The 25,001-nt window shown below is 33.3% G+C and overlaps 1 protein-coding gene across 13 annotated transcripts in view; it reads right to left on the bottom strand.

Moving 5' to 3' along the window:
• The window catches only part of CEP128 (centrosomal protein 128), a 566,439-nt gene that overhangs the window by 494,438 nt on the left and 47,000 nt on the right, over positions 1–25,001 (bottom strand). For 11 of the 13 annotated variants that reach the window (XR_008914955.1, XR_008914954.1, XM_056810609.1 and 8 more), the window contains 5 exons: positions 23,878–24,025; positions 21,883–21,969; positions 2,882–3,008; positions 1,573–1,697; positions 72–163 (listed from right to left, as the gene is read on the bottom strand). Coding sequence is in view for 11 of the 13 variants with exons in the window: in XM_056810609.1 (XP_056666587.1) it covers positions 72–163; positions 1,573–1,697; positions 2,882–3,008; positions 21,883–21,969; positions 23,878–24,006 (560 nt within the window). In the remaining 2 variants the exon portion in view is untranslated. The remainder of the gene's footprint in view (positions 1–71; positions 164–1,572; positions 1,698–2,881; positions 3,009–21,882; positions 21,970–23,877; positions 24,026–25,001) is intronic. The other 2 variants (XM_007472708.3, XM_056810611.1) reach the window with 1 other exon arrangement.

The following is a 25,001-nucleotide window of genomic DNA, read 5'->3' as shown; positions in this document are numbered from 1 at the left end:
TATGTAAATTATGTTGTCTGTTATTTATCAAAAAAGTCAAGCTTTAAAATAATAATAAATTCTGCTTTTACCTGTTTCTTCTTGAAAGTTCTCTGTTGAGGTCATCTCCAAGACGAGCCTGTTCATTACTGAGGTCTCGAACGGACTGGTGCAATGAATGAAGCTAAAACAAAACAAAACCAACCCCAGGCAGTTTAGAACTTCTATTCATTTCACTCTTGCAAATTCAATGAAGGCAAGAATAAATTTTATATCATGTAATTGCTTAAAGTTAATAATACTCATCTTGGAGAAAGAATAAAGTAAGTTATACCAAGAAGAAATGAAAGACTGAGGAAAATGTTATTAATAGCCATGTGGGGCAAGAAACAATCAATATAAAAAAATGAATAAAATGAACATGGAAGTATTTTGATTAAAAAACATTCAGAATTAAAATAATTTTTCCATGCCTTACTTGGGTCATTATCATATTTTTGTTACAAGAGATACTTTAAACCTTAACAACCTCTTAGGATTAAGAAGTCATTTCTTGACTTCTATATGTAAAGAAAGATTTAAGATAAAAGATGAAAGTGAAAAGCAAGATGGTTCAAAATTCAAATAGAAAAGGGACCCTAGAGCTTATCTTGACTGGCCTCCTTATTTTGCAGAAGCAGAATCTGAGACACAAAGTGACTTGTCCAAAGGCACACAGGAAATCAGTGGCAGAACCAAGACAAATCCCAAGATCATGTTTATTTTCTACTACAGTATATTATCAACAGGAAACAACCCAAACACTCACATTTTTCCATAGTAATATAAAAATTATTATTCTTTACTGTTTCAAACAAATACATATATATAATATTTCATTCTGATATGTTGAAAACTTAAAAAACATGATGTAGTATAGGAACAGTTCCTAAAAGCAGTTTTGTAAGATCTTCTGTTCTGCTGTTTACTGGGTCCCATGTTCTTAATACATTACATCTGATGCTAAGCAAATTGAGATAAATTCATAGCAAAGAATCCCAAGATAAAGTTCTCAAAAAGACAGTCACAGTCTTTATCTAGTCCTTTTTTATCTAATTAATTTAGTTACCAAGGGAAATACTAAAGAATCTCAAGTTTCATGGGAAGATAAAAAAGGCAGAAAGGAGCAGGTGACTTCTAGAAAAGGTAAGCATCTTCTCATTTGCTGTAAAGAGGTATCTTTTTTATCCCTATTTTAATTCAGAGCATAGAAAACACTTCACCATCTACTAATACTTCCACTGATTCAAAACTCAGAAAAAATACTGAAAATTTAAGTGAGTAAAATATAAGAGAAAATGATAAACCAGTGTTAATGTAGAGCAACTCATTAAAAAGGAATTATTTGAGAAAGGGGAAACAATAGATCCAACAGGATTTACTTCCAAGTGTCAGGTAGAAAATCTAATATCTAACAAAGAAACAGAAAACAATGCCTGGTCTAGAGAAAAAAAGTCACCTGAGATTAAAGATGAGTAAAGCCCAACTTTTTAATCATTTATTTTGAGGAAAGAGGAAATGCTTGGACACAGATTTCTCCCTAAGACACAATACCTGAACCAAATCATCTGGCTGATCAAGAAACCGGACACAAGTAGATCTAGACTTCTGTAGTCTAGTACCCTGTGGTTCTCTGGAGTCCCTGAGTGGTGAGGAAGGCCAGAATTGGTGGTGGCTATCTTTACAATTAAAAAGAAAAATAAAGAGAAAAAAAAGCAACATAAATACATGCTCCCTAAAATTTAATCAACATGTAAATACATACATACACACACACACACACACACATATACACACAGAGATTATGTGCACATAAATTCCAAAAAGCTATTGGTTATATTCCAATATCTACTTTCCCCTAATAAAACAGTAGCACTAAACAAGATAACTTGCAATTTTGTTCTGAAAAGATGTCAGTCATATATAGAGAGATACTTCAGAATTAGAATTAGTCACTGAAATAAAGTTTCTTTTTTTTTAATTTTCTAGAAAATGATGATACAAAATAAAACTGAAGTGAAATCAATTATTTCCTTGAAATATGATTAATAAGTATTCAACAAACATTAAATTCAGTAGCCCAGCTAAAACTTTAGACACTGATAATGATACCCTTTACCAAGAAAATAAAAACAATAACAACAGTAGTAGAAACTTATCAAAATAACCAATAAATGTTAAAAAACCCAGAGCAAGTTAGTGGCCCAGCTACAATCATATTTTTAAAACTGGCTGATTCCATTGAATAGATGAAGGCTCCAAGGACTTGCCTGTATTTCTTATTCTAATGCTGAAAAGTGACAATAATATCATTTGGCAATGATCATCTCAGCTTATAGACCACCTCTCTTCACAAAAGAGAGATAACTATGGTCTTTGTTTAAAGCTCAATTTGTTGCAAAACAAAATATCACATCCAAGCATATAAAAATTTGCTAAGAGCTATCTGTAAAAGCTCAATTTCTTCACATTCTATCTTGCTGGGAGATAAGACACCATACTCAAAAAATCTTCTAGTTCTAGCTTTTGGATTATATGAAGTTTGGGTTATCTTTTTGGGGGAGGGAGAAGGGGAATAATGGCATTATATTTATATTGTATTCTATTTTTAATTTTAACTGAGTATAATGTGCTGTCTGTGAATCACAGCAATCATATTCACAGTCATAATTGCCTCCTTTTAATATATTTTATATATATTACATAACACACTGTGAAAAAATCTCTAGTACTCTTAACAACAGCATCAACTGATACTTGACCTGCACCTTTTTGATATGATTTTTACTCAAAAAAGAGTTTTCCTTGTCTTGGGAAAATATTAAATTTTAACCTAAATTTTTAGAACTTCTAAAATTTTTACCTGTTGCACTGGGGCCATCCAAGTCACTTACATACAAACTTGAAAGAGAAGCACTTCTTACTCCAGAGTTTCTCAATAAACGTTGACTCCTTAATTGCCCTATTGATTGCTCCAAAGTCTCTCTTAACTGTATTAAAGAATAAAGTTGGTTTTATTCCTTTTTAAATAACTTTCCAACACAAAAAGTCTAGAATAGACAAGACAGAGATTTAAATAGCTTTTTGAAGCACTTAAATTCCTGGAAAATTTTGAACCACAGAAAAAAAAATCAAATAAATATTATACTATGAGAAATCAGAATAACTTCTTTAAAGTCCTTAAAAGCCAATGCCAGCCTGTTGAATATATATTAGTAAATAATATTGGAAAATGGTAAGACTGTCCCTTTCTACTATACTCTACCTCCCTTCAAAAAAAAAAAAAACCTTATACACCTTTCTTTATTTAGGCTTCCCATTCTTCCCAATAAAGTAAAAAAAAAATACCAAAAGAAAGGCACTACATTTTCTCTAACTAAATATTTAAAAAGTGACAATTTCAATGACAATACTACCAAAATTAATTTACACTTTTAATACTACACCAATCAAATTACCAAGTAGATATTTTATAGAACTTGATAAAATGACAAAATTCATTAGGATAAGTAAAGGATATCAAGGGAAATGATGAAAAGAAACAAAGATGAAGGGGAAATAGCACTTATCAGATCCCAAACTATATATTATAGCAGTAGTCATCAAAAAAATCTAGTATTGGTTTAAAAATAAAGAAAAAAGGTCATTGGAACACACTAGATAAGGGAATAGAATACAAAGTTTTGGTTTTTGATAAAAAGGAAAATATAAATTTCATAGGGGGAAAAAACTCCTTATTTGACTAAGAAAAAAATTGCTGGGAAAAACTAATAAATAGTCTAGCAAAAATGAGGTTTAGACCAAAAACTTATACTAGTGATGGTGAACCTTTTAGATATCTCATGCTGTTCCCCAAGGGCCCACCCCCTGCCACCTTACCCCACACAGAAGGAAGGGGAAGCTCTTCCATTGAGCCACTGGCCAAAGGAGCAGGTGAGTGAGGAATGTCCTCAGCGTCTGTAGAGAGGGGGAGGGGAGTGGCCCCAGCGCTCTGCTCCCCTCCAGCTCTGCCTCTTATTGAGCTGCCCACCTTACCCCCTGGGTGCTCCTACTGGGCTGCTGGGCAGAGGGGCAGAGGATGTGAAAAAATAAAATCAAGCATGGTGGAGAGGGAGAGAACAGCTCCAACCAAGCCCCTCTGCCTTTCTAGTAACGAATTCTGGTGAGCAACAGTGCATGTGCCCACAGATAATGCTCTGCATGCCCTCCTTGGGCACACATGCCATTGGTTTACCATCACAGGCTTATACCATATGCCACAATATATTCCAAGTGGATACTCAACATTAATACTAAAGACTATAGAATAAAAAATTAGAAGAGAAAGAGATGATATCTTTTCAAAGTTATAGATAGGAGTTAATATTCTTAACCAAACAAGATACAGTGGTAATAACAAAAGACAAAATACATAATAATTTCACTTTCTTTAGAGGCTGTTTGAAGACACCAATGGACAAATCCTCCCATTTTACATACGAGCTTGGTTAGCCCAGCCCACTATCATATTTAGGGAAAGGGAGGAGGGAAAGAGATTGCTGCTGTCAGAAGGCATACTAGCAGTCTGATAGCAAAGGAAAAAACAGATAACTATAAAAGATATTCTCAAGAACTCAAAGTACAGGAATCTAAAGTTGTTCTTAAAGAGGTTGAAGGCATCATCTCATTACTGCTTTGTACAATAATGGATGATAATTTATCACCCTATCATCACATGAATAAAAAATTATTATTTTCAATATATCCTGCTTAATGAGACAAGGGTATGTTTAGTATAATTCTGATAGATTTCTATACAGAATGGTTAATAATCTATCAGGTTTAGCAATTGAAAAGTTAATTTTTACTTAGTTGGAAAATTCACTTATGTGGAATACTTCATTATCCAAGGAACCTAAGTAAATAAGCTGTCACTCACTGTCTTTCAAAGATCATGTTACCAACAATGTATGACTTTTTCATACATATATAAGAGTACTATTTTTGATTCTTTAAAGAAAAATTCTCTTTGACTGTCATGGCTAAAAGAAGAGAAGTTGTTGGGCTCACAAATTGAATTTCAGTCTCTTTATCTTTCTTGTACCAGATCCAATTAAAACAGAACCTAAAGTCACATCAACACTTTGCCACAAATATGTCCTGTAGGGTGACATAATCAGATGACTGTCAAGCCCACCCCACCCCCCAAAAGGGTATTTAAGCAAGGATGGAATCAATCAGCTCTCTCCACACTTAGAGTAGGTATGTCTGGTCAATCTCTTGCCAGAAACATCCCTCTCCTTAAACCAAACTCAAAATTTTGACAATAAAGAATGAACAAATATTAGGACTTTCATACTAGTGAACGAAAATGGCTTCAAGGATTTGGTGGTATTCATTTCCTTCTCTGTGTTTGTGCTCTGCTGCCATCTTCCTGGATATGTCCAGTGTGCTGTCCACAAAGAGGAATTAGCAAAGGTCCTAGTAACTAGAACACCAGGAGGAGGTCAGCAGATGATGATCTGTCCCACAGATTCAGCTACTGTTACCCACCTGAGACAATCTTCTGTGACCAATCCCTTCCCCTCATGTTGGGCTCCTCACTCAACAGGTACTCTGTCCACGGGAATGCTATTCAAGTACTTCTAAACATATACTGAACCATATGTAATGCAGTGAAAAGAGCATTAGATATGAAGTCAAAAAACCTAGGTTCACTCAAATTCAAACTGCTCCTTTATCTCCAAAACCTTGAGCAAGTCACTTAACCTGTCTAAGACTCAGTCTTCTCATTGATAAAGTAAAGGTTTTGAGCGAGGTGTATGCCTAAGGTCCCTTCTAGACCTAAATCGATGATGCTACCCCTTATTTGTTTAAATAGAGATATTCAATCATAAAATGCCAAGTATTACAAAAAGTTGGATTTTATACTCTCTTACTTTTTTGACTGGGGGGTGGGGGAGAATGAGGAGAAAGAATAAAAATATCTAGAGAGGTTTTGAATACAGTTATTACTCTGTGTGAAGCTCTAGATTCATACAGTATTTCTGCTACTTGCATCATTAATTTATTCATTAAACATTAAATCAATACTGTATTAAAATTGTAAAAGATGTTCGATCTAGAGTATTTTAAAAATTGAATATGAAAGACAACATAAATACTTATAAAATAAATGAAATGCAATTATGTTTCACATTTGGATGAATGTGGGAACCCTAATCCCACAATTTCCAACCTCAAATACATAATGCATATCTTGACAATGACCTGATCAATAATAACATGTCTTCCACAATAACATTCCCTGACAACCTGCCATCATAACAACCCTTTCCCTCTTGGACTTCATCTATAAATTACTTTATACCTCTCTAGTTCACTTAATATGTTACTTTAATTTTAATTATTTGTATACACTTGTTATGGGCAGCTAGGTGGTACTATGGATAGAGTGTCAGGCTTACAGTAAGATCTGAGGTCAAATCCAGCCTCAAAAACTTACTAGCTATGTGATTCTGGTTCTGTAAAACAAGTTGAAGACGGAAACGGCAAACCACTCCAGTATCTTTGCCAAGAACATCAGAATGGGTCAAGAAAAATCAGACACAACTGAAAACAACTAAATAATAATGCATTTGTTTTTTCTCTGCCTTCTAGCCCATCAGTGTCATACGGACCAAGGTCATGCATTAATTATATCTATCTAGGTCCAGACTATGTTTCATATCCATTCATTTAGAAATCTTAATTTCTAGTCATCTGCAAAACCTCCAAAGACCTTTGTCCACCAACTGCTTTCTGCCTCTTGATCTGGGAACTGATATGAAATCGATTCTACTGCTGTCACAAGGGACTATCCCCAAAGTCCCACTTAGCATTCCTGTGCTTGACAAACAAAAACTGACATCCCCAGCAATACCCTACTATGAGTGTTGTCATCCTCTTTAAAACATAAGCTCCTTTCATTTTGTACACTTGGAGCCTACCTTAGTGATAATATGTGGAAGGCAATAAATAATATTTCTTCAATTCATTCATTCACTACATTTTTAAATTTCCATCAACATCTAGCACAGCGATCTTCATATATTAAGTACTTAATAGATGTTTAACTGAATTTTATGAATTAAATTGATTTAAAAAACAGAGGCAATTTGCCATCGTTTAAAGAGTTGACCTCAGTCAGGAAGACCTGAGTTCAAGTTCTACCTCTGAAACAAACTAGCTACATAACCTCAAGCAAGTCATTTAACTTTTAGTGGTCCAAGTAACTCTCTAAGTGCCAGTCAACACAGATCTCAAGAAGTAGATGTACATTATCTGAGTGTCCTATTCCAATTAAATTGGACAGATTTTTTTAATGTAAAAAAAAAACCACATGAATAAAGGATTACATAGTACAATTTCTATATTTTTGTGCTAAAAATAAAAGAATGATTAAGCTGATATTCTGTAATATTGTACCATAACTTGGTGATCTAAGATCACAAATTCCAATGACTGTTTCTTAGTGTGGGGTTTGAAAAAGGTTGTATGAGGGAAATACATGCCCCAGCATGCCCCAGGGTTCCCTCCCCCCTACTTCCTGGTGTGGGATTGGTCCATAAATGGACCAATCCCACACTGGGGAGGGAACTTTGAATCAAATTTTGATTGTGGGGGAGGGGTTTCGTGGGGTAGTTAGTTTCAGGCTGGTGGAAGCTCAGGTTTTTGCTTATTAAAGTTTGAGTTAGAAAAAAGAGTTTCTTTTGATCATTTCATTAGTGGTCAGCTTTCTAGATCCCTGTGAAATACATGACACATAACATCTTCATGAAAACTGCTTCTGCCTTGAAGCTTTCATTGCAGAATCTTATTTCTTTTACTTCTTTCTCAAGTTCTCTTTTGCCTCCTTTGTTGGGGGCATCCACTCCCATGGTTTCAACTAGCATTCCCATTCCCAGCATAAAAATGAGACAAACCAACATCTAGGCAGTCCACACTTTATCCAGCAAACAGGTGCTTAATAAATGCTGGCTGAATGACTGAGTCTAACTCACTCCTTAACTTTAGAATTCCTATTAAGAACTCAGCTTTCATCTAGAAATCTTCAGAGACTAATAAGGTTATTATTAACAACAAAAAATTTACTATATCCTATATTACTAGAGCTCACAATATCTAAAATCAGGAGGTCTTAAAGTTTTTAATAACATGAACCACTTTGGCAGGCTAGTGAAGCCTACAGATCCTTTCTTAGAAAATAAATAAAATGAAGTTCATGAGAATGAATAATATAATATAATGGAAATAATATAATATAATGGAAACCAATTACATTGAAATACAGTGCAAATATTTTGGAATCAACAAACAACAAACCCCAAGGATAGATTTCAACCTGCCCACTGGGGGATGGGATGGGGGAATGAGGGGATTGAGAACCTGAGCAGAGGAAAAAGGGGAAAATGCTCTGGGTCAGGGCTCAAGGGCAGAAAGGACCATCTAATGTCACTCACAGACTGGGGCATGAGCCAGGGAAGCAGGGAATCCACCTGGCCCTGGATATAGAAACTGGAAGAACCTAGAAATGAAAGGCCCCCAGAGAACTAGAAAAATAACAGCACAAAAAAACCTGAAATCTGAGACATTATCTCTCACACCCTGGGAGCATAAAACTAATAATTAAGAAAAGATAACTAATTTTTTTTAATCAGTAAGCAAAAGAAATACTCAAACCATAGATGGCTATTAGGGTGATAAAGAACAGGTTCAAATTCAGAAGACAATGAAGTTGAAACATTTACTTCTAAAACCTTAAAGAAAAATATAAAATGGACATGAGTCCAAAAAGAGGTTTTGGAAGAGCTTAAAAAATGACTTTTAAAACCAAATGAGAAAAGTTGAGGGGAAAAATAGAAAAATGGGAAAAAATAAGAAAAATCAAGAAAAATAAGAAAAAAATTAAACAATTGAAAAACAGATTCTTACAATCTAAAAATAAGAATTAGGCAAAGGGAACCTAATGAGTTTTTAATACAACAAAAATAACAAAAAATAGAGAAGATATTAAAAAATATATTTTTATATTAAAAAATATAAATTACAAAAACAACAGATTTGGGAAACAGATGAAGTATTGTACTAGGGACAACTAGATAGCTCAATGGCTAAAAAGCCAGGCCTGGAGTCAGAAGGCCCTAAGTTCAAATTTGGCCTCAGATACTTTCTAGCTGTGTGATCCTGGGCAAGTCACTTAATCCCAATTGTCTATTTGGTATCAATTCTAGGAAAGAAGATGAGGAGAGGGAGAGAAAGGAAAAGGAGAAGGGGAGGGGAGAAGAGACAGACAGACAGAGAGACAGAAAGAGACAGAGAGAGAGAAAGAGAGAGAGTCCTTTCTTGGATAGAAGTTTCATATCTAAAATATATAGTGAACTTTGTCAAATTTATCAGAATATGAGTCATTCCCCAATTGATAAATGGTCAAAAGGTATGTATACTTGTCATAAAATTCTAGATTTATAAAAATTTTTCTTGTTTGTGAGTAATTTTAGGATAAGAAACTTGCTATCTCACCAAACAAGAAAGTGAACTGTTTGGAGAAGGCTCCATGGAGACGCCTGCAGAAACCTGCAGAAACCTCACACTTCACCAAAGGATTCAGAATGAACTTTGGGATGTAGTGAAATTGACCTGTGGGGGGTTAAACGCAATTATTTTAAATGTACACGCTTGTGCCTGCCCCCCAATTGGCTTTTTGACAATGCACCCAACAATCATTAGTTTTGTTTTCTTTCTCCTTTATTTCCCTTTTATCTCCAAATTATTGTAATTTCCCTTTAGATAGTATAATATTGTATGTATCTCTAGTTAAAGATCTTTAGAGATATAAATTGGTTATGTGTACTGATTCCATGGGAAAACTAGGCATGTAAATCTGGAAGATATCTACTGGTCATTTTCCATTGGAATCACAGGGGTGCTTTGTGTAATTAGAATCTACTCGCCAGAACTCTAATTCCCAGCATCCCACTTTCCTTCCCATGTTATGTGCTGTTGTAGGAAGGATTTAAGTTCTGTGTAGTCCCAACAAATGTTGGAGGGGACGTGGAAAAATGGGGACACTAACATACTGTTGATGGAACTGTGAACTGATTCAACCATTTTGGAAAGCAATTTGGAATTATGCCCTGACAGTTACAAAACTATGTATACCCTTAGTCCCAGCAATATCCCTATTAGGTCTTTTGTAAGATGATCAGGGAAAAGAAAAATAACTTATATGCTCTAAAATATTTATAGTAGCTTAAAGTTATTATCACTTTCAATTCTTTTTATAACCCTTATCTTCTGTGTTACTATTAATTTTAATGCATGAGAACAGTAAGGACTGGGCAATTGGTTTGGGGACAGAGGAGCCGACAGCAAGTGATTTGCTTGAGGTCACAGAGCTAATAAGTATCTGAGACCAGATTTAAATCCAGGACATCTCCTGTTTTTAGGTCTATCCATTGAGCCACTCACCAAGCTGTCCCTTCTATAAGCTTTTTTAAGATAAAAAAATTATAAAACTTAAAATGCATAAACAAAAAAAGCTTTCATTTGAGAATGTTTGCTATCAAGTTCCTTGCAAAATAAAAACTTCCCAAAAAATAACATGAGCCTAATCTATCAAAAAATTTAAGTGAAGCTATCACTCTTTGCAGATGATATGATGGTCTACTTAAAGAACCCTGGAGAATCAACCAAAAAGCTAGTGGAAATAATCAATAACTTTAGCAAAGTTGCAGGATACAAAATAAACCCACATAAGTCATCAGCATTTCTATATATTTCCAACACATCTCAGCAGCAAGAATTAGAAAGAGAAATTCCATTTAAAATCACCCGAGACAATATAAAATACTTAGGAATCTATCTGCCAAGACAAACCCAGGAACTATATGAACACAACTACAAAACACTTTCCACACAATTAAAACTAGATCTAAAGAATCGGAAAAACATTAACTGCTCATTGTATGACAAGCTAACATAATAAAAATGACCATCCTACCCAAACTTATTTACTTACTTAGTGCCATACCCCTCAAACTACCAAAAAACTTTTTTATTGAATTAGAAAAAAACATATCAAAGTTCATTTAGAAGAACAAAAGACCAAGGATATCCAGGGAAATCATGAAAAAAAAATGTGAAGGAAGGTGGCCTTGCAGTACCAGATCTCAAACTATACTATAAAGCAGTGGTCATCAAAACAATATGGTACTGGCTAAGAGACAGAAAGGTGGATCAGTGGAACAGATTTGGGGTAAGTGACCTCAGCAAGACAGTCTATGACAAGCCCAAAGATCCCAGCTTTTGGGACCAAAATCCACTATTTGATTAAAACTGCTGGGAAAATTGGAAGACAGTGTGGGAGAGATTAGGTTTGGATCAACACCTCACACCCTACACCAAGATAAACTCAGAATGAGTGAATGACTTGAACAGAAAGAAGGAAACTATAAGTAAATTATGTGAACACAGAATAGTATACATGTCAGATCTTTGGGAAAGGAAAGATTTTAAAACCAAGCAAGAATTAGAAAAAGTCACAAAATGTAAAATAAATAATTTTGATTATATTAAATTTAAAAGTTTTTGTACAAACAAAACCAATGTAACCAAAATTAGAAGGGAAGTAAATTGGGAAACAATCTTTATAACAAAAACCTTTGACGAAGGTCTAATTACTCAAATTTACAAAGAGCTAAATCAATTGTACAAAAAATCAAGCCATTCTCCAATTGATAAATGGGCAAGGGACATGAATAGGCAATTTTCAGTCAAAGAAATCAAAACTATTAACAAGCAAATGAAACAGTGGTCTAAATCTCTTATAATCAGAGAGATGCAAATCAAAACAACTCCGAAGTATCACCTCACACCTAGCAGATTGGCTAACATGACAGCAAAGGAAAGTAATGAATGCTGGAGGGGGTGTGGCAAAGTAGGGACATTAATGCCTTGCTGGTGGAGTTGTGAATTGATCCAACCATTCTGGAGGGCAATTTGGAACTATGCCCAAAGGGCACTAAAAGACTGTCTGCCCTTTGATCCAGCCATAGCACTGCTGGGTTTGTACCTCAAAGAGATAATAAGGAAAAAGACTTGTACAAGAATATTCATAGCTGCACTCTTTATGGGGGCAAAAAATTGGAAAATGAGGGGATGCCCTTCAATTGGGGAATGGATGAACAAATTGTGGTATATGTTGGTGATGGAATACTATTGTGCTCAAAGGAATAATAAAGTGGAGGAATTCCATGGAGACTGGAACAACCTCCAGGAACTGATGCAGAGTGAGAGGAGCAGAACATTGTACAAAGAGACTGATACACTGTGGTACAATCGAATGTAATGGACTTCTCCATTAGTGGCAAAAAAAATTCAGGATCACTAGATCCTGAACTACTTGGAGAGATCTACAAGAAAGAACACTATCCACATTCAGAGGAAAAACTGTGAGAGTAAAAACACCGAAGAAAAACAATTGCTTGATTACATGGGTTGAGGGGGATATGATTGGGGATATAGACACTAAATGAACATCCTAGTGCAAACATCAACAGCATAGAAATAGGTTCTGATCAAGGACACATGTAATACCCAGTGGAATTGCGCTTCAGCTACAGGAAGGGCAGGGGGAGAGGAGGGAAGAATAGAATATGATTTTTTTAACCAAGGAATAATGTTTGAAAGTGGCCAAATAATTTTTTTTTAAAAGAAAAGAAAAAAAATTTAAGTAAATCTTCCACAACATAGTAATATGTTTTACATGATGTCACATGAATAATTTATACCAAATTGCTTACTATCTCATAGAGGAGGAAAAACAGAGAGAGAAGGAAAGAATTTGAATCTCAACATTTTAGAAAACTATGTTAAAAATTGTCTTTACATGTAATAGGGAAAAAGATAAAATATTGAAGTAAAGGGTAATGAAAAAATTTTAAGTAAAAGGGCAAAAATGTGAGCAGGGAGAAAAAGTCTGTCAAAAAAAAAAGTCATGGCTTCATTCTGGATAGTTGGACTATGGGCTATGTGACAAAAAAATTACATGGAGCTGTGTTTCTCAAAGTTAAAATTAAGATCCTCAGGCAAAGGAAATATTTTATAGCAGATTACAGATACTAGATGGACAAAGTCCCAAAGTGCTAAAATGTGGTGATGGATGGTGTGCCCAAACTAGAAAGAACTAGCTTCTCTCCTGACTCTCACAGTGAACTGGACCATTTCCAAGGTTTGGGGATATTATATTCTGTAACAGTAATATCATAAATGCTTTAAATAGAAAACTATACGTAAAGAGATACACAATTTCACATGCACTCCTCTTCTGTTCTTTGTGAAAATATTATTTGTCTCTATTTGGTAAGGTCCTAATTTAAAAAAAAAACAACAACTTTAAAAAAGATATTCTGTGATTCTGAAAGTTTGGAACTATTAGTCATATTCTCCGTCTATATAATCTCTTCTTCCTGTAATGTTGAAAGATGTTATAAAGAATAAAACAGACTTGGTAAATGATTGATGGAAGCTGTGGGAAGAGTGAGGAATTGAGGACAACTCTGAGGCTGTCAGTCTGGGTGACTGGAAGGATGATGATGCATCTGACAGAGCTAGGGAAGTCAGGAAGATCAGTAGCTTGGTGGAAGAAAAGACATAATGAGTTCTGTTTGGGATATGTTTAATTTAATATATCTGTAGGGCATTAAGTTGGAAAAGCACAATTTTTTTAGCAATGAAGAGCTGGAGACACTATTTTTATATTAATACATATTGGTAGAATTCATTTACATTTTTCACATTATCTTTGCCTAATATTAAAATCAATACCATATCTCTTTCATTAAAGGAGCAAGGGAATGTTCCATTTTATTCCAGACTATCAGTAATCCACCTAACAAAAGGATTACTTATTGTTGAAAAATCTGAAAAAATACCATTATGAAGCTTCCTCAACCAGGTAGATTTTTTGACATGGCATGGCACTCTTTGACTACTTCTACTATTTATTCCTTTGAAATCCGTATATTTAAATTATTCATTTTCTATTGTGTTTATATTTTCATATTTATTGTGATTTATATATTTGTTGCAAGTTATCTTTTTTCATTTGTAATTTGTTGATTAGAATATATTCTACTAAATTAAATTTGCTAATATATGTCACTTTTATTTTATTTTCCAAGACTAATTATGGATTTTATTTTTTAATTCAGTTATTTACAATTCAATTTTTCTTTCATTTTATAATTCTGTTCATTGAGGGGAAGTCTTAAGATGGCAGCATAGTAGCAGTGAAAGCTGAAACTGCGCTACTAATCCAAACCAATCTTTAAAAAGTGCCTCAAAACTACAGGAGTCAAAAACCAACAGCAAGACAGAGTGAGGAGGCTTTTCCACTGAACACGACTTGAAAGGCTGGCAGAGAGAATTGATTTTTCAAGGGATTTTCATGGGATAAGAGAGAACCAGAAGTAAAACGACAGGCAGAGTAGTGCTGGCTAACCACCACCCCAACCTAATGTGCCAGGTTCTAAGCTTAGGCATAAGCCAACTTCAGAATCCCAGGACTCTACTTATACCAACAACAACAGAGCACCTCAGGCCTTAGACAACACCCCCCCCCCTTTGAAATCCCAGGCCCTGGGACCAACCCACAGTGAGGTCCATGAGGTGAACCTTTAACCCAAGGGAAAAATAGCTCCCAGTGCTGAGACCTGTTAAGTCATCAGCAAAGGAGACAGAATCAGCAGTTTTCAAAACTCTCAGTCCACAGGCAAAAAAAGGCTGGGAAAATGAGCAAGCAGCAAAAAAAAATAAACCCCCCAAAAAAAACCCTAACCCTAGAAAATTTCTATGGCAATAAAAAGCAAGTGCAGAATCAACAGGGAATGGACATTGAGATTCAAGCAACCACATCCAAAACTTGAAAGAAAAACAGGAATTGGTCTCAGGCTCTGGAAGAACTCAAAAAGGAATTCAACCATTAAATAATACAGGTAGAAGAAAAATAGAAAAAAGAAATGAAAGTAATGCAATAAGAAAATAACAGCTTAAAAAAGCAAAATTGGCCAACTGGGAAAAGAGACAAAAAAATCCAATGGTGAAAAGAGTTCCATGAAAAGCAAAATGGACCAAATGGAAAAGGAGAATCAAAAAGTTATGAATGAAACTGATTCTATAATTCTATTTATTCCTATTTCAATTCTCCCTCCCAAACATTTTTTTTTGCATTTGTCTCCTTCTCTACTCACAGGGCCACCACCTTAGTTCAAGACTAACGTAGTCCCCTCTCACCTAAACTATTGCAATAGCACTCCCCCTTTACTTACAGCTATTAGGACCCCTGCTAATGTCCTTTGAAGCTCAGTTTAAATGTCACTACTTGAAATCTTTCTGGATTCCCCTAGCTGCTACTGCCTTAAAAAAAAAAGTTACCTTTATTTCCTATATAAATATATATGTACATTTTGTTTTAGCAAAAAGAATGTAATCTCCCTAAGGGAAGAGATGATGTTAATTTGCCCTTGTATCCTCCCAGGACCTAGCACAACTCTAGGCAAGTAATAAACACCAAAGAAATACTTGTTCTTTGACTGATTTTGATCTTACCTTAAAAAAAGTTGATTTTTCCTTTCCTTTAGACTATCAATTTGTTCCTTTTCTAGTGTTTTAAAGTATAAGCTTAACTCATTTATTCTTTTTATTTTATATTAATTATTAATGTTATAATTAATGTCATATATTATTGATATAATTTAATAATTAGTGATATAAATATTTGTCTCCCAAAGTTGCTTTGGCTGCATCTATATATTAGCATAGGTGGTACTACTACAATTAGCTTTTAAATAATTTGATGTGATTTTTTGTTTTCTCATTTAACCTAATTTATTAAAATGGGGTAGGGGGTTCAGTTTCTGTGTAGTTTATAATTTTTCTTGGTGTTATTTTATTCTTATTTCATTGTATTATGGCCAGAAAATCTATCATAGATAAATTATTTTTATGAAGCATATGATCAAATAGTGATCTTGAAAATGTGTTCACTGTTTCTTCCATTTAATTCTTTATATATAGACACATAAAAATATGCTACATTTATTTATACATATATATATACACCCACACATAAATTAATTTTAACTTATGAAGTAGTAAGGTTGAGCCTGTGATCTTTTTAATATTAATCTTATGAGATTTGTCCAATGGATTGTCAAAATGGCATTTTGAGATTTCCTGCTATTATTCTATTACTTCTTTAATTGCATCATTCCTTTAAAAATCTGACAACAAATAGTTTGGTACATATAAATTGAGAACTCTAACACATTTTAGTTTTTTTCCCCTCTTACTAATTCATAACACTTCCTTCAATTTTTTTCCTAATTTGAATTGTTTTCTCAAATAGGATTTCTATAGTCCTTACTTTTTTAAATTTCAGTTTTATGATATATTTTAGAACAACCTCTTAACTTGTAAATTCCAGAATCATAAACAATAAAGAATAATTTCACTTAGTTTAACTAATAATCAAATAGATTAAAAATAAAACAAATTTTACATATCCCATTATATCCATCCAAATGATAAAAGTTATAAATACCAAACAAACAATGCTTATAGGGTCACATAGAAAAAGATACACTCATTTAAAAAAAATAAATAAATCCCAACCTTCTGTCTTGGAATCAATACTAAGTACTGGTTCCAAGGCAGAAAAGTGGTAAGGACTGGACAATTGCAGTTAAGTGACTTGCCCAGGATCCCACAACTACGAAGTGTCTGAGGCCAGTTTTGAACTGAGGACCTCCCTTCTCCAGGCCTGGCTCTCTGTCCACTGAACCACCTAGGTACTCTTACATTCATTCTTAGTTGATGTAATTGCAAACTTCTTTAATCTTTTTGAAAAACAAATCTGACAATAAATGAAAAGGTTACAAAAATAACCAAAACTCTTTGACTAATAATTCCATTATTAGCAATTTAATTTGAAAGTGTTTTAAAAAACAATATCAGCCACAAAAGAAACTGATTAAAGATTCCATAACATCATTATATGTAATATAAACAACATAAATTAGCCAGTAAGAAGAAAGTAATTAAATAAGTGGAAATGGAAGGTAATGATTACTTTGGTAACATTGTTACAAAGAAATGAGGACAGATAAGAATCAAAAATACCAAAAAAGTCTGGAAAGACCCTTATAAAATAATGCAAATAAAAAAGCAGAATAAGAATAAGATTTTTTTTCATATGAGGAAACATGAATGAGAATGAATAACCAAAAAAACTTGATGGGTACAAGAACAGAGAAAGTGAGAAGTATTATGTTATTTTAGGTAGTAAAATGAATTAAAATATTTGATTTTATATAATTTTTATAATATTTTTTATATTTATATATATATAATATTTTATCTTTATTTATATAATAAATATAAAATAATTAAGGAAGTATGCAAAATCAGGAAAATGATGGTTTTCATTAATTTAAATGAAAGCAGGAAGGCAACTAGGTGGCTCAGTGGATAGAGTGTCAAGCCTGCAGTCAGAAGTACCTGAGTTTAAATCTATCCTGAGACACTTCCTAGCTCTGTCACTTAACCCTTTTGCCTATACCTTACCCTTCCGTCTTAGAATTGTAATTAGGACGGAAAGTAAGGTTACTTAAGAAAAAAAAAATTAAAGCAACACTCAAAAGAACACAGATCTGATTAACTGTAATGACAAATGTTGGCCCAAGTGACTAGATGATAAAACACCTCCTTCCTTTCAGTAAAGAAGTAAGGAATAACAGGCATGCAATATAGTATATATAATAAAATTATAATTGTATCAGTTTTGCTTAACTTTTCCTATTACAAGGGATCATATGGCAACAACTAATTGTCCTATAAAAATAAAATTAGTGATCATTTTAAAATATTCATAAAACCAGATAAATGCTCAACATAGTTCTTTGCCAGCTTCATGGATTATGTTCTGTACAAGGCCTAGTTAAAAGGCTTTTCTTGTAGATAGGTTGTCCTATTCTGTTGTCCAGATGTGCCTGTTTGTGCTGAACATCAAGCCTCAGAACACCATAAACTATCATCAGCAAAATTCATGGCCACTCAAAAGAGATCAGCCAAGCAAAATTCATACAAGAAACAAGTGCATGAATACATGGTTCCAAAATTATAGAATAAAGCTGGATGCATGTTGAGTCATTATTGAGTATTATATCTCAACACACACATACATTTATGATATAAATATATTTGTGATACATTTATCAAGCCATATAATATGCCAATCAATGTAAGCAATGACTAATGGGCAGAAATAGATGGTAAAATGATAACAATGGAGGAATCTAATTTTAACCCTTTCAGAATCAGATAAATCTAACTGAAAACAAACTAGAATTAAGATAAGGATTTGAATGGAATCTTAGAAAATGTAGAGATTATAGACCTCAAGAAAATACTGAATGCAAATAGAAAGGCATAATCCTACCTGTCAAATATGCATAGTATTGTCACAAAAATTATTGATCTAAATTTTTTAAAAGGCATAAAAACCTCACAAAAAAAGCAAAAGGAATACTAAACATAACTTGTAAACAACAATGTAATACAAATTTTATTCAATAAATTGACACTAAAAATTATTAAAAATTACTTGGAGACAAAATAATTTAATCCTAAAGTATCTATGGGACCAAGAACAAATAGAAACAATAGAAATTTCATCAAGATAATGACAAGGCAACATTTTGAGGATATAGTTAAAGTAGCTCTTGGGAGAAAATTTATATCTTTAATCAATAAATAAGATAAAGATAAGATCAATGAATTGAGAATCAAGCAAAATAAAAATTTTAAACCCTAGAAAAATCAACAAATTAAACTTCTCCCTCAATTAAACACCAAAAAATAAAAATTCTGAATATCAAAGAAGAGACTGACAAAATCAGAAGCAAAAAAGAAAATCTATTGAAGTAATAAATAAAACCAGGAGATAAACCATTAGCTAATTTGATTTTAACAAAAGGAAACCAAACTACCAATATAAAGAGGAAAGGAAATTTCACAAGCAATGAAGATATTTTAAGAATTATAACTTGTTTTATACAGTTGTATGCCAATAAAATTGACAGTCTAAATAAAAGGAATATATTTACAAAAATATAAAATGTCCAGATTAATAGTTTAAATAATATAATCTTAGAAAAAAAGAATTGAATAAGCCATAAGTTCTGTCAAACTCCTTCTTTGATACAAATATGGTTTTGATAGCTAAACCAAGGAGAGTCAAAACAAAGAAAATCAATGGGCTGACGAAGGGTCAACAAACTGTGGTCCAAATTCATAAAATCCATTCTTGGCTGTGGTTTTCCAATCCCTAATCTATAGTTTTCTTTCCCTGTTTTGACTCTTTTAGCGTTAGGTATCAAGACCACACTTGTATCAAAGAAGGATTTTTGTAGGACCTCTTCTTTTCCAATTTTTTTCAAACAATTTATATATTACTAGAATTAAATGTTCACAGGATCCCTAATTAATATTCATGAAAAATATAAAATAATTTATTAGCACATAAATGACAATATTAATAACAAGAACAAAAGCATATGATCATATCAAAGGAAAAAAGCTTTTAACAAGATACAACACCCATTCCTATTAAAAACACCAGAAATTAAAGGAATAAAAAGAGCTTTCCTAGATTTGACAGTAGTATCTCTCTTAAACCAAAAGCCAGTATTATCTATAATGGGAATAAAAATAAAGGCCTTTCCAATAAAATCAGGGTAAAACACTCAATATAGTAGTAGAAATGCTAGCTATAACAGTGAGACAATAAAAAGAAATTAAGGAAATATAGGCAAAGAAGAAACTAAATGACCACTTTTTGCAAGGAATACAAACCCTAAAGGACCCTAGAGAGCCAACAAAAAAACTAATCAAAACAACTTCAGCAAAGTTGCAGGATATAAAATAAACCCACAAAAATTATCAGCAATTTTGCATATCAGAGAGAGAGAGAAAGGGAGGGAGACAGGGAGAGAAAATCCATAAGGAAGAGATAAAGACATTCCATTTAAAATAACTATTGAAAGTAAAAGATATTTGGGAGTTTATCTGGTCAGGCACATACATAGGAACTATATGAACACAATTACAAAGTACTCTGAACATAAATAATTGAAGAACTATTAATTGCTCATAGATTGGCTGACCCAATATAATAAAAATATCAGTACAGCTTAATTAATTTCCTCATTTGGTGTCATATCAATCAGAAGAGAACAGAAGATATTTCAGAAAGGAACACAGGCAAACAGAAAAGAAGGGGAATCAGATGATTGATTCAAAAGCCCAACTGTGCCATTCACAGTCTATTGGAGGAAGTGATTCCATCTCTCAGGGCACTGGTCAAACTGTAGGATCTCCAAGATCTCTCTGAGCTCCAACTCAGAGGAATCATAGAAAATCTAGTCCAAATCTTTGATCTTAGAAATTTGTATTTACCTATTACTATAAAAGTTTACAAACTACCTTCCTCCAAACAATACTGAAAAATAGGTAATGGAAGTACATTACTAAATAGAGAACACTTTTGTTATTGGAAGTGCTTATCTAAAGAAATATTTCCCCATCATTTAATATTTATTCCCAACTGCCCAATTCAAAATAAATAGGTTGCCATAGAAATCATCTACCAGTTATTTAAAGAATCATGCAATGAAGAAAAGTTGTTCTCCAGGAAATTAGTTCAAACAGATGTCCCTCATTTCCCTTAATAAATAGAAAAGCAAATAGCTAACTCACATCATTAATAAGGTAATTAAACCTAAAGACACTATTAACCATATAAATTTTAAAAGGTTTAAAGCTCCCTTTGCCAATAAAATCATAAACAGAGAAGCCTGCCCATAATTGTCTAAATTTATTTTTCTAAATGAAAAGTATTTTTCACGTTGCTAGTGGATATAACAGCCTACCTTCTCAATACTGACACAATTAGCTCCCCAATTACAAAAGAAAAATTATGGCTTAGTTATTGCTTTTTCCAGATAGAAAATAGCAGGGTATAACTTATTATGTATGAATTATAAAGCAATTCTGTACAGAATAGATATATAAATAATGATATTTAATTTTCTAATGAAGTATGTAATTGACATAGGAAACAATGAAGGACACATTTAATTAGAAATTGAATAACCTGAAAAAGACACATTATAGAATAAGCAAAATACTAAACAAAAGGATTTTATTTACCCAGGAGTTCTGTAAAGCATTTTTTCCCCTTAACTACCCCAGTAAAGTATCCTAGAGTCACAAATTCACATTTTAGATTTACTCGTGCCCTAAGTTCATTCCTCTTTGCTTAAAAAAAAAAAAAATCCAAGAGTTACCTAATCTACCTGAGCTTTTTGTTCTTGTTTTTCAGTCATTTAAGGAGTCATGTCCAATTCTTTGGGACCCCATCTGAGATTTTCTTGGCAAACATTCTAGAGTGGTTTTGCCACTTTCTTCTCCAGCTCATTTTCAAATGAGGATACTGAGGCAATTAGGGTTAAGAGTCTTGCCCAGGGTCACAAAGAAAAATGAGTCTTCCTGACTCCAGTCCCAGTGCTCTATTCACTGGGCCACTTAGTTGCCCCCACTTAAGCTAGTTTACAACAAATCCGGTATATTCATCTAAATTCAAACAACCAAGTATTAAAACACTGACCTTCCAAAAAGTGGCTATTATTTTTCACTGTGGATGTTTTGTTTTTGGTTTTTGCTGAAAAATTAACTGTGTAATTTGGCAGGGAGGCATAAAAATTAAAGATGTCAAAAATTGCTCACATTTTCGATCGCTTCCGTCTGTTCATTGCTGTAATCTCTATACTGTCCCAGCATCTGGTCAACTTGTCGGAGGTTTCGATTGGTATCCTTAAAAAAGAAATCACGTGATTTTAACTGTTCTCAAATAATGTTCCATACCCCTAGACTCCCACAACATGTATCTTAAGAGAATGACAAATGGTCACTAATTTATACCATGTGTTTTCATATCACATCTATAAAACTATTTTATAAATATTAATATCACTCTAGGCCAGAAATACGTCTATCTCCTTTATATTAATAAATAACCAAAATTCTCATTCAAGTAACAAAACAAATTAATAACCAAACCATGAACAGAACTTAAGCATTCTAGCTAGAAATACCTTGGTCTTGCCACTAATCCATTACCAAAGACTAAACCAATTTAATTGTGTATAACAAATAAACAAAGATCAATGTTGTTCACATCAAAATGTGTCCTTTTTCATGACTTCAATTTAGGAAAATCAAAAAAAGGTGTTAGTGTTTAACCTTTACCTAACAGCTAATATTGTCTCAGTTAATGCAAAAAAAAAATCTGCCATAAAATTCTGTTAGATAATAGAATCATGAATTTAGAATTGAAAGAGACCTTAGAGGTCTCCTACAGATGAAGACAATGAAGCCCAGGAAATTTTGGTGCACCATGAAAGATCAGAGGGGAAATATGTAAGTGACAAAGGAAGGACCTGAACCCTCAAGTGCTTTTTACTCCAAATCCAAAACTCTTTATTTTGTATTTGACCTATGATTTCATCATGTAAGGGAATTCCCAGAGAGGAAATTCCATCTACCACTTTAAATCAGCACCTGCTCAGGAACTTGAGAGTCTGAGGACCATTCAGAGCAATGAGAGGTAAAATCACTGGCAGCGAATCACAGTGAGGATGTATCAGAAACAGAACTCTGACCCAGGTCTTTCTGCCTCCAAGGCCTGCTCTCTAGGCACTATTTCACATTGTCTCCCTTAATTATTAATTATAAAAACTACCAAAAGGGTAAGAGGTAAAATCTCAACAGGATACATTTAAGTCAAATGAGTTGGTTCACCAAACAGCCATATGAAATTTCATATTCATAAATTGTTATTCTACTCTCCAATAAGGTCTGCTCCAATGCCTTTTTGTTATGAGCATGACCCATGTTCTATTCCAGGAGAATGTGAGCTGTGATAGCTCCTTTCAAACTAGAATGGCTTTGATTATAAGCCAGTGACAGTGTGCCTACCTATTATCTGAGGACCAGCATAGAGTGAAAGGCTCATCCTCAGAAGCTTGATTATCAGGTGATGAAATTTTGAGGCAAAGAAACTCACAGAGACCATCTAAAAGATGCAGAGGGATTGCATTTACAATAAGAGGTTCCCCCTGTCTCAGAGGAAGATGTAGCCATAGCAACAAAATTAAAGATCCTTGAAGTATGTTTTGTCCCTAAATTACCCTCTTTAAAAGCCTGGGACTATGCCTTAGTCATACTAAAAGCACTTTCAAAACCCAAGACAGTATCTTAATCCTAATAGGTACTTAAATATTTAATGAATCATTAAGTAAAAGTACAAACAACTAAAAGTCACAGACCATTTTTAACAAAAGATAAGGTAAGAGTAGTAGGAAAAGAATATAATTATCAACTCTTTGCTCTCCGGTTTTGTCCTTCGACCACCCTGTAGATCATTTCCCATGCTTTTTCTCAAAAAAGGAAAGAAGCTATATCCCGTGCCTTAAAATCAATACTTGGCCAGAATCCTTGCCATTATTCAGCCTAGAGCTATATCTTCCCAGTAAATATTCACCCTACTAAAAATAGTATCTGTGGTCTATTTTTCTAAAAAACAAAAATCAAAAACCACAATTCTAGATCACAAGTTGTGTAAGGAGCTTCTAGGTTTTTCCATTATACTGTATTTTAAAATAAAATAAAGTTTAGACTCATCCTATATAAACTATCATAGACAACCATTTGAAAACTTACCTGTAAAGTACTTGTTAAGGTGTGGATTTTTGCAGTAACATCTGCAGCATGGTCACGGCGGTTGTGAGGCTTCCGCCAATCCAATCGACTGTGAAGATAGTACTCTGACTCACTGGATGATTCTGCCATTGTGATCTTCAAATTCTTTCTTTAAAAAAAAAAGAAGAAAAAGAAAGCAAAATAGTTGGCCTAAACAAAGTTTGTTAAGTTGTACTGGGATAAGAAGGAAAGCTGATGAATGCAAAAAATCTTTGCACTGAATATCTCTAATAAGAATCTAATATATAAAATATAAAGGAATATAACACAAATATATAAGACCAATAATTATGCTGCTATAGATAACAATAAATGGAAATAAATAAAATGTTCTCAAAATAGGAAAACTACTAATGGACTACTAATGATTATTCCATATTACTGTCACTAACAGTAAGAGAAATGCAAGTCAAAAAACTCTGAGGTTTCATCTAACACTCAACAAATTGGCAAAGAAAACAAAAGAGAGAAATAGTTAATGTTAAAGAAATGTGCAGAAATATAAGCACATTAATTCATTACTTATTGGTAGAACTTTGAATTGGTCCAATCATTCTAGAAAACATGGAATTAAGCTAAGAAAGTAACCAAAATATCAATTCTCTTTGCCACAGAGAAACCATTGCTAGGTACAGATGCTAAATAAGTCAAGGATAAATATAGAAGTAAAATATGATAAAATAAAGTAGCATTTTTGTGGTAGCAAAGAACTAGAAACAAAGTACTAGAGAGGATTACCTATTATATAATGTTTAATTATGGTAGGTGAGAATATTAGAATATTACTGTGCTGTAAGAAATGGAGTAACATAGGAAAGAAATATAAAAACTACAGAAAAACAGAACCTGAATTATATATATACATATATATGTTTATGCACATATAATCAAGATGGTAATGTAAATACAAAAAAAAAAACTGAATTTTGGGTAATTTTAATGACCAGATTTGGCCTCAGAGAAGAAATGAGAAAATGCACATCACTACTTCCTTTGCAGAAATGAGAGATAAGCAGTGTCAAACACTGCATATACTGTCAAACTCAATTAACATGTCATCTAATTTTGCTGACCTGTCAATTTTT

The sequence above is a fragment of the Monodelphis domestica genome, chromosome 1 (assembly GCF_027887165.1).
Source record: "Monodelphis domestica isolate mMonDom1 chromosome 1, mMonDom1.pri, whole genome shotgun sequence".
Taxonomy (NCBI): Eukaryota; Metazoa; Chordata; class Mammalia; order Didelphimorphia; family Didelphidae; genus Monodelphis; species Monodelphis domestica.
This window is presented reverse-complemented; position numbering and strand designations above follow the sequence as displayed.